Below are 10,689 nucleotides of genomic sequence, written 5' to 3' on the forward strand. Positions count from 1 at the left end.
GGGGAGAAGTTGGAGGTGGAAGGAGCCACCCCCATCAGGGCAGATTCCTCCTGCTGTGCAGAGGGTGCTGCATGGCCAGGGCTGCTCTCAGCTTTCTCCTCAAGGCAAGGCAAAGGGGCTGTCAGGTGTGTCTGTGTCACTGACACTCCTGCACTGTCCCACTGGGCATCAGCAGATGTGCCTCCCATCTCCCTCACAAAGTGCCTCCTCATCCTCCTGTGCCTACAGACAGCAGCAGCAGCACCTTGGCTTGCAGCATCTCTGTTTGTGTGAGCTGCCCTTAAGGCCCTGTGGCAGGGAGGTGGCCCTGGGCAGTGCCCTGTGCTGGGAGGGGTGTGCAGGGCAGAGCTGAGCCCCCAGGGCTGGGCTGGGCTGTGGCACCAACGGCAGGGACAAGCCTTGGCTAGAGAGAAACAGCTCCTAGAAGCCACAACTCTAGGCAGCAGAGAGCCACATGAACACTGGTTACCCTCCTGCCCAGCTGCACAAGGAAAGAGAGGGTTTACAGTAACTTACTTAAAAACCCGACCATTCAAAGGAGTCAACTTTGTAGGAATCGCTGCCTTGGGACGGTCGGGATAACCTCAGGTGCTCTTTTTATTCCAGTCTTGAAGTTTGCAGTTTATTTCGTAGGGTGTGGGTTTATATAAGGCCCTGCTAGGAACTGCAGCCGCAGCTCAGAGCAGGGCAGAGAGAGGGATAGAGTGAGAGTAAAAGAAGAGAGCTTAAGAAAGTAAGAACGAAGAGAGTAAGAGCATAAGAGAGTGATTTTCCCTCTTACAATACATTAAATCTTCTATGTTGAATATTCTAATTTCCACTAACCAATCTAATACAAGATACAAATTCTCTAACATTTGCATGCAACCTATAGGAATCACTATATTACCATGTTTTTCTGCTTTTCTTATCTCTAAATTTTATTTGGGACCCTTCCTGCCATGCCTAGGGAGGATGTCTGTTTTCTTCTTGGTATTTGCAGCATCTAACATTATCTAAACAAAGGGGCCTTCAGGCATTCAGTTGCTTTCAGCCACACAGTCGAAAATTGCTATCATTTCTATTTCACTTATATTTTCCATATTCTCAAAGTCTTTTGCTAGGCACTTGTATTTATAAGGTTTTCCTAATTCATCCTTCCCAACACAACTTTATCTTTCCAGTCAGTATTAAGTATGATTTCCCAGAAATACAGGGAGGTGAAATGAGCAATAGATGCTTGTGTAAGACCAGGAGGTCTGACTGCACTGGGGCACAGGGAGCCCTGTTTTCCCTCTGGGCTCCTCAGAGTTCAGGCGGAGAGCAATGCTGCAGATGAGGCATTAACTCAGCAGCAGCAGAAATCCGAACTCAAGAATGAAATTTTTACTCAGGTTCCCTAACAGGAAGAGAAATAGTTTTGAGAGGATTTCTAATTTAATTGCACAGGATTGACTCAAAGAAATCTGTCCCAGCTTGTCAATGTTTTCTTTTAACAGTCCACAATACACAGAATGAAGAAATGTCCAACAGCAGCTCCATCAGCCACTTCCTCCTGCTGCCATTGGCAGACACACGGCAGCTGCAGCTCCTGCACTTCTGCCTCTTCCTGGCCATCTCCCTGGCTGCCCTCCTGGCCAACGGCCTCATCATCAGCGCCGTAGCCTGCAGCCACCACCTGCACACCCCCATGTTCTTCTTCCTGCTCAACCTGGCCCTCACTGACCTGGGCTGCATCTGCACCACTGTCCCCAAAGCCATGCACAATTCCCTCTGGGACATCAGGACCATCTCCTACTCAGGATGTGCTGCTCAGGTATTTTTCTTTGCCTTTTTCATTGCAGCAGAATTTGCATTTCTCACCATCATGTGCTACGACCGCTACGTGTCCATCTGCAAACCCCTGCACTACGGGACCCTCCTGGGCAGCAGAGCTTGTGCCCACATGGCAGCAGCTGCCTGGGCCAGTGGCTTTCTCAATGCTCTGCTGCACACAGCCAATACATTTTCCCTGCCCCTGTGCAAGGGCAATGCCCTGGGCCAGTTCTTCTGTGAAGTGCCACACATCCTCAAACTCTCCTGCTCCAAATCCTACCTCAGGGAAGTTGGGCTTCTTGTGGTCACTTTCTGTTTAGGATTTGGCTGCTTCGTGTTTATTGTTTTCTCCTATGTGCAGATTTTCAGGACAGTGCTGAGAATCCCCTCAGAGCAGGGCCGGCACAAAGCCTTTTCCACCTGCCTCCCTCACCTGGCTGTGCTCTCCCTGTTCCTCAGCACTGACACATTTGTCTACCTGAAGTCCCCTTCCATCTCATCCTCAGCAACAGACCTTGTGGTTTCAGTTTTGTACTCAGTGGTGCCTCCAGTCCTCAACCCCCTCATTTATAGCTTGAGGAACCAGGAGCTCAAAGAAGCTCTCAGGAAAGCCATGACTGGATGCTTTTCAGCCCTTTCATTTTCCAATAACAGCCCTCACATTGCTTTGCATTGGGAGGCAGAAAGGAGATAGAAACAAACCGCTGGTTTGGCTCCTGCTGTGCAGAGCTGGCACAGCATCAGCGCTGTCTTGCAGCATTCTCTCTCCATCAAGCGGCTGAGAGAGGGTCAGATCCTGGGAAGGGACACCAGCCCAGTGACCCTAATTAACCAAAGCAATATTCCAGAGTGTATAAAAGCTAAGGAAAGGAGGATGAATCGAGGACATTCCCTATTTACAGTGTTTTCCTTCCTGACCAACCTCTCTGCCTGTTGAAGTCCTGCTTCCTGGAAAGTGGCCAAACATAAATTGCTGATGGGAAATAGAGAATAAAATTTTTTGTTTGTTTCTTTTTGCTGGTGCATGTAAAAACTTCCTCTTTTGCTATAGAAAACTGCCTTATCTCAACCTATGAGTGGTGTTCTGTATTATTTTCTCTCCCCTGTGCAGCCAAGGAGGGGAGTGATTGAGTGGCTTGGTGGGCACATGGAATCCAGTGGATGTATCCCACTAGCAGAAGCCACAGAAGGCCTTCTTTCCTCTGTCAGGAGCTCCTAATTCACGTCATGAGAGGCCAAGTGTTCTTTTATATACATATATTTTTTTCTGATTCTGTTAATATTAACAGAAATGCAATTATTCATCCCCTTCAACTTACTTAGCCTCCCTTCTTGTGTGACCCAGAGACATTGTGTAAGCAGGGAGTCTCACATAGTATTTAGGTGAAATAAATGGACATGCAATCACATTTTAAAAATGTTTTACTATCCTCATCAGAGCAGGAATGAACAGAAACGGGCACAGCTTTGTGGCTGCCCCAGCTTTGGGATTTCCATCTCCCCTTGCTTCCATGAGGCCCTGCAGGGTCACAATGGCCCTTTGGTTCCCCACAGTCTCACAATGGTCTCCATGATTCCATGGGGCCTTGCAATGCCACAATGGTCTCCATGGATCCACGGTGCCCTGCAGGATCACAACGGCCCTTGGGCTGCACCAGGCCCTGGAATGCAACAATGGCCTCTTGGTTCCACACAGCCCTGCTGCTTCACACTGGGCCCTTGGCACCATGTGGCCCAGCAGGGCCACAGTGATGTCCCTGTTTCCACAAGGCCCTACAGTGTGACAAAGGTCCCTTGGATCCATGGTCCCCTGCAGTGTCACAATGGCCCCATGGTTTTATGAGGTCCCCACAATGTCACAATGGCCACTTGTTCCACGGGGTCCCAACAGTTTCACAATGACCCCTTCATTTTACCAGGCCCCAAAGTGTCCCCACGGTCTCCATGGTTCCATGGGGCCCCCCCAGTGTCACCATGGTCTCCACAAGAAGGAAACCACAGAGACCCAGTGTTTCAGGGGCTGATGAACTGCAGTCACCACAGGCCAAGACCTGTCTGTTCTGGCAGAGTTCTCTGGGAACAACTATTGAATATTTGGAATTTTGAATGCTGAATTCCAATTTCAGCCATTTGGTCCCGGATGAGAAGACAGCTCTTTTCCATAGAACAGAAAGCAATCAGAACCAATGATTGGAAGGCAGTTGAGAGCCAGCCCTCAGGAAGCCAAAGCCAGCCAGACCTGTCTGTAATGGCAGCTTTCATCTAGGAGCAATCATTGGATATATCACTTTTGGAGCTGGAACCCCAATTTCAGCCATGAGCACCTGGAGAAGGACAGCTCTTTTCCACTGGAAGGAAAGCATAGAGCCCTGGTGTTTCAGGGGCAGATGAGCAGTAGCCACCAGAGGTGAAGACCAGCCAGACCCATCTGTCCTGGTAGCTTTTGTCTGGGAGCAATCCTTGGTTACACAGAATTTTGAATACAGGACACCAGTTTCAGCCATGAGCACCTGGAGAAGGATGGTTCTTTTCTGCAGGAAGGAAAGCATGGAGCCCCAAAGTCTCAAAGGAAGATTAGAGGCCAAGGCCAGCCAGAGCTGTCTGTCTTGGCAGCTTTTGTCTGGGAGCAACTCTTGCATATAGGGAATTTTGCAGGAAAAATACCAATTTTGGCCATGAGTGCCTGTATAGGAGTGAGGGTTCTTTTCTATAGGAAAGAAAGCACTGTTCCCCAGTGTTGAAAGGCAGGTGAGACCTGGCTCCCAGAAGACAAGGGCATCCAGGCTTGTTGGTACTGGGAACTATTTTCTAGGAGCAATCCCTGGATGTTGAGAATTTTGGAGGCAGAATCCTGTTTCATCTTTGGATGCCTGGATGTGAAGACCAGGTTTGGTTTTTTTTAAGGAAAGCCCAGAGCCCCAGTGTTTCAGGTGTACATGAGAAGAAACCCTCGACATGCCAAAGGGAAGTTGGATGAGTCAGGCTGTAAGGGTTGGTCCGAAGTTCCCCTCGATTTTGCCTCCCGACCGTTGCAAGGAGACCTCGAGGACTCCCACCCAGGCTGACTTTGGACAATGGTTTCCTGGCTGGGCCAGGTGGATGCTCGTGACTGTGTGCTGGTGTATTGTGTTCACTGGACTGTGCTGTTGTGACACCAACCAGAGACTGTGTTGTATCAACTGAGGACTGCTTGTCCGTACCTGTCTCCTGCAGCACCACACAATGGTCCATAAATCTTCCCACTTTTTGGCCAGAAGCCACTCGCTTTGGAGAAGGACTATAAAAGAGCGACCCTCTGGAAAAGACCCTTTGAGATCTCTCCACTGATGAAGACCCCCTGGAGAAGACCCCTGAGATCTCCCCACGGATGAAGACTCGTCTATGGGATGACCCGCGAGGACGCCCGTCTCGTCTGTTGGTAGCTATTCTCCCATCCCTTCCTTTCCTTCCCCTTTGCCTATCCTATACCTCTCCCCTTTACCATAACTGAATTGTTGGCATTTGATGAAATGCATTGCTGTTGTTGATTAAACTGATTTTCTGCTGTTAAATAAACTGATTTTGTCCCCTGCATTTTGCCTGTTTGCACCTTTGAGATCAAAAGAACCATCACAACCCCCGCTCTGCATTAATAGCGGATTGTGACACCCTGGTATTTCAGTAGCAGATGAGAAGAGACCCTCAACATGCCAAGGTCAGCTGGACCAGTCAGGTGGCTCCCTGGAGGCCAAACCAGCCAGAGCTGTTCTGTGTTCCCTTGGTTTTATGGGGTCCTGCAGTGGCACAATGGCTCCTTAATTACAAGAAGACCTGCAGTCTCATAATGGCCTCTTGGTTCCATAAGGCCCTGCAGTGTAACAATGGTCTTCTTTGGCTCCACAGTGTCCCAATGGATCATTGATTATAGGAGAGCTCCGTGTGACCCTGGAGCTTTGGTTGATGCAGCCTTGCAGTGGCACAATGAACCCTTGCGTCAATGGGGTTCCACAAGTCACAATGGCCCCAAGGTTCCCTGAAGCCCTGCAGTGTCACAATGGTCTCCTTTGGTTCCACAGTGTCACAATGGACCACTGATGACATGAGGCCCCCAATGTCACAATGGACCTTTGGTTCCATGTAGCCCTGCAGTGTCACAAAGGCCTCTTGGTTTCACGAGGCCCTACAGTATCACAATGGTCCTCCTGGTTCTGTGGGGACCATCAGGGTCACAATGGTCTCCTTGGTTCCAGGAGGCTGTGAAGTGTCTGAATGGTCTCTCCATGGTTCTATGAGGCCTTGCAATGTCACAATGGACATTTGGCTCCATGGGGTCTCACAGTGTCACAGTGTCACCCTTTGGTTCCATGACACCCCAAAGTGTCATAATGCTCTCCAGGGTTCCTGGAGGCCCTGCGGTGTCACAATGGACCCTTGGTTTGATGGGATCTCAATGTCACAATGATCCAAACATTCCATGGAGCCACGCCACATCACAAAGGTCCCCTTGGCTCCATGAGGCCCTGCAATGTCACAGTGGTCTCCAAGACTCCATGAGACCCCTCAGTGTCACAATGGTTCCATGGTCCCTGTGCTGGTGCATTCCCCCCTGCCCTTCTCAGCCCACTCTGCCAGCTGAGAAATGCTTGCTGGGGCTTGGCCATGGCCAACAGCCCCTGGGCTCAGCTCCTCTGGAGCTCAGCACAAACACTGTCTGCTCCCAGGCACTGCTGCTGCCCAATGAGCTCCTGGTTCCTTTAGGAGCAGCCCTGGAACTGTTTTTGTTCCCTCAGGCACAACATCCCTGTTCTCACCCTTCCAAAGAAAGCTGTGGATGCCAAGTGTGGCCAGGATGAAACATTGCTGTGCCCAAAGCCCCTCTCTTGGGGCCCTACAAACAGAGCTCCACAAGGAGCCCCTTGGAGCTCTCCTGGGCCAGCACCTCCCTCTGAGCGGGGCCTCTCCGAGCCGGGAACTCTCCCGTGTGCTGCACTCGGGGCATCCCTGAACAACCACGGAGCCTGGGCTGATCCCCCACTCCTCCAGGCTCAGCCCTTCACCGCTGGGGAGATGCCAAAGCATCCGCAGGGAGCATTTCCCTGCCCTCCAGGGGAATTCCTCACAGCTCCCTGGCACTGACTCTCTCTGTCTGTGTGCACACACGAGTGCCTGTGCCCTGGCAAATGTGGCAGAAATGCTGCTCTCTGAGGGGTTGGAGTGCCTTGGGTGTCTGAGTCAGTCAGGCTGTCAGTAAGTTTAAGTCATGAGGTACAAGCTAAGTTAAATGCTGCTAAATGTTGTTCTTTTGCTAAGTTGTTACTTTTAACTGTTGTTGCTTTTAAGGCCCTAAAAGTGTCCCGAGTGTGGGAAGAGGTTTCACAGCAGCTCCCATCTCCTCCTGCACCAGCAGATTCACACAGAGGAGAGGCCCTACGAGTGTAAGAATGTAGGATGAGCTTCACCCAGAGCTCCAATCTGATCTGCCACCAGAGGATCCACACAAGGGAACAGCCCTACGAGTGTCCCCAGTGTGGGAAGAGCTTCAGCCAGAGCTCTCACTTGACCAAACACCAACAGGGGCCCTGCGAGTGCCTCGAGTGTGGGAAGAGCTTCGTGCACTGCCCCAGGTTCATCCTCCATCACAGGATCCATGTTGGGCAGAGCCCTGGTGACCCACATTCTCAGTGATCCAGGTTGGGAAGACACCTGGCTGGTGCTCTCCACGTCCTCCTGGCTCCCCACAGGCACCTGGATGAATACAGGGGCAGGAACATCCATCAGGACTCTGATTGACGCTGGAAAGTAACTGAGAGGAGCTGATTTTTTGACTTTACAGCCCAAAAATTCTCATCTACTCTGTGCAGTATTTTTATCTGCTGGCATCAAGGAACGCTGGATGATCTTGGAGATCTTTTCATACCTGAATAATTTCCATGTTTATCCCATTAAAACACTCTGAATTGGGATAAAAATATTAAAATTGAGCAAAGACATCTTAAGCTGAGTCATTTGACTGGTATTTGAGGATGAATTTGGGGTTCAGGGGAATATTCAGGAGAATTTATGTGCTCTGGGACCATCCAAGCCAAGGGACATGGCCATGATCTCATAGTTGTTCCAGCAGAACGTGTCCATCTGAGCCTGCCTGTTCTCCAGGAATTCCAGTTGTCTGTTCCTGGCCTGGGTCTCCCCCTCTGGGGTGTCTCCTCTAAAGTGTCCAAATCCCTGCTGAAGTGCCCGAGCTGCTCTGAGCTGTGGATGTTCCTGTCCCCCAGCCTCTCCTGGTCAGTGCCATGGAGGGCTGGGAGGGGTTTTAGGGACTCCTGGGGGAACTGAGAGAGGCTTTTGTGGCTCTTGGGGGCATTTGTGGTTCTGGGAGGGAGTTTGGGAGTCTTCTGAGGTGGTTGTGAGTTCTGGGGTCCTGGCAGGGCTGTGTGGCTTGTGAGAGAATTTGGGTAGATCTTGGGGAAGATCAGAAGGGGGTTTTTTTTGGTTTTTTGGGGCATTTATGTTTCAGGGAGCAGATGGGGATTCATTGTGGCCAGAATCTATGGGGTGGTTTGGGGGATCCAGGAGTGGCTGAGGGGCTGGGAGGCGATTTTAGGGCAGTTGTGACCCCCACTCAGCACCCCAAAACTGCCACCAGAGCCCGCCCCAAAGGTGCTGCCAGGGTTTAGGGTCTCCATGTTTGGATTCATCCTCCTGGTGCTGTGGAAGAAGGTGAAGAGGGGTCCCCAGGGGCCGTGTGTGTCCCTCCAGAGCATGTGTGACCCCCCCATCCTGGTGTCACCCCCTTTTCACTCCCCACAGGGCTCCTGCCCCAGCTCCTGCTGCTCCCCAGGAGGGAATTTGGGGAGGGGGCAGAGGGGGCTGACCCCAGCCCAGCCCCTTTGTTCAGCACCAAGCTGGGCTTGGGGCCACAGGAGGAAGAGGCTGAGGGGAAGCAGATCCTGCAGGTGGGACAGTGCTTGGGCTCAGGGCAAGGTCCTGCCCTACACACCTGGCTTAGGTGTGACCCTGCCCTGGGAAGGGAGTGGGACATTCCCATCCTCATGGATCAGGGCTGGGAGCAGCATTTGGAGCACGGACATTGAAATACTGGGAGTGACTGGGACCACACTGAGGGCTACTGGGAACAACTGGGAATGACAGGTGTGTGCTGAAGGTAATTGGGATATACTGGGAATGAGTGAGATCATCCTGGGGGCAACTGGAACCATACTGGGGAGTCTGGAATGACTGGGAATGAGCATGCTGTGGGCAACTGGGATATACTGGGAGTGTCTGGAAGAATACTGGAGGGGACAACACTCGGTACAACTGGGATCATGTTGGGGGCCATTGGGAGCAACTGGGAGTGACTGTGTCTCTACTGGGGGCCACTGAGATCATACTGGCCATAACTGGGACTACACTAGGAGCAGCTGGGTGCAACTGGGATGACACTGAGGGGGACTGGGACCATACTGGGAGTGACCAGGAGCATGCTGAGGGCAGTTTGGACCATGTTGGGGGCAACTGGGATATACTGGGAGCAACTGGAGCTGCACTGAGGGTGACTTGGAGTGGTTGTGGGCAACTGGAATCATGCTGGAGGCAACTGGGAAGAAGTGGGAGTGACAGGGAGCATGCTGGGGTCAATTGGGATGTACTGAGAGAGACTGGGATTATACTGGGAGTGGCTGGAACCATGGCAATGGCCTGGGCTTTGAGATGTGGGGCCTCAGGGTGTGCAGGGAACCCGGTGACCATGCATGGCCTGATGGAACCAAGGGGACATTGTGATACTGTGGAGGGTCATGGAATCATGGACACCACTGTGACATTGCAGGGCCTGATGGAACCAAGGGGACTGTACTGACACTGTGTGGCTCCATGGAATGTAGGGATCATTGTGACACAGAGACCTCATCAAACCAAGGGTCCATTGTGACACCGTGGGGCCTCGTGGAACTGTGGAGACCATTATGGTGCTTTGGGGTGTCATGGAACCAAAGAGACCATTGTGACACTGAGGGGACTCATGGAATCATGGAGACCATTGTGACACTACGAGGCCCTGTGGAATAATCAAAGCACTGTGACACAGTGAGGTCTCATGGAACCATGGAGAGAACATTGTGACCGTAATGGTCCCCAGAGAAGCAGGACGACCATTGTGATATTGTGGGGCCTCATGAAACCAAGAGGCCTTTGTGACACTGCAGGGCTGCAGAGAATCCATTGTGACATTGGGGGCCTCATGTCATCAGTGGTCCATTGTGACACTGTGGACCCAAAGGAGCATTTGCACTGTGACACCACAAAGCAAAGCCTCGTGGTCCAAAGCTTCATTGTGACTGTGGGCCTCATGGAACTGAGGAGTTACATGACATTGTGGGGCCTGTGGAACCACAGAGACCATTGTGACACTGCTGGACCCCATGGAATCCATGGGACCATGGTGACACTGCAGGGCCTTATGGAACCAAGAGGCCATTGTGAGACTGCAGGTCTTGTAATCAAGGGGCCATTGTGACACTGCAGGGCCCCATAAAACCAAGGGAACACAGAACAGCTCTGGCTGGTTTGGCCTCTCGAGGGCCATCTGACTGGTCCAGCTGACGTTGGCATGTTGAGGGTCTCTTCTCATCTGCTACTGAAATAGCAGGGCTTCCTGCTTTCCTTCCTATGGAAAAGAACTGCCTTTCTCCTCCAGGCACCCATGGCCAGAATTGGGATTTCACTGCCAAATTTCCTTATATCCAGGGATTGTTCCCATAAGAATATTGCCAGGACAAGTCTGGCTGACAGTGGTTTCACCAGGGTCATCTCTCATCTCTCTCCAAAACCCTGGGGAAGGCTCTGTGCTTCCCTTCCTATGGGAATGAACTGTCCTTCTCCAGGCACCCATGGCCGAGATTGGGATTTCACCTCTAA

At 51.6% G+C, this 10,689-nt stretch overlaps 1 protein-coding gene across 1 annotated transcript; it reads left to right on the forward strand.

The window, feature by feature from the left end:
* The first annotated feature begins 1,501 nt into the window (after positions 1-1,501).
* Positions 1,502-2,488, forward strand: LOC148219359 (olfactory receptor 14C36-like). Its single transcript, XM_088157690.1, has one exon. The coding sequence runs from the start codon at positions 1,502-1,504 to the stop codon at positions 2,486-2,488; it is 987 nt and encodes a 328-aa protein (XP_088013816.1).
* The last annotated feature ends 8,201 nt before the right edge of the window (positions 2,489-10,689 follow it).

The sequence above is a fragment of the Sturnus vulgaris genome, unplaced genomic scaffold (assembly GCF_052056855.1).
Source record: "Sturnus vulgaris isolate bStuVul1 unplaced genomic scaffold, bStuVul1.hap1 Scaffold_153, whole genome shotgun sequence".
Lineage (NCBI taxonomy): Eukaryota > Metazoa > Chordata > Aves > Passeriformes > Sturnidae > Sturnus > Sturnus vulgaris.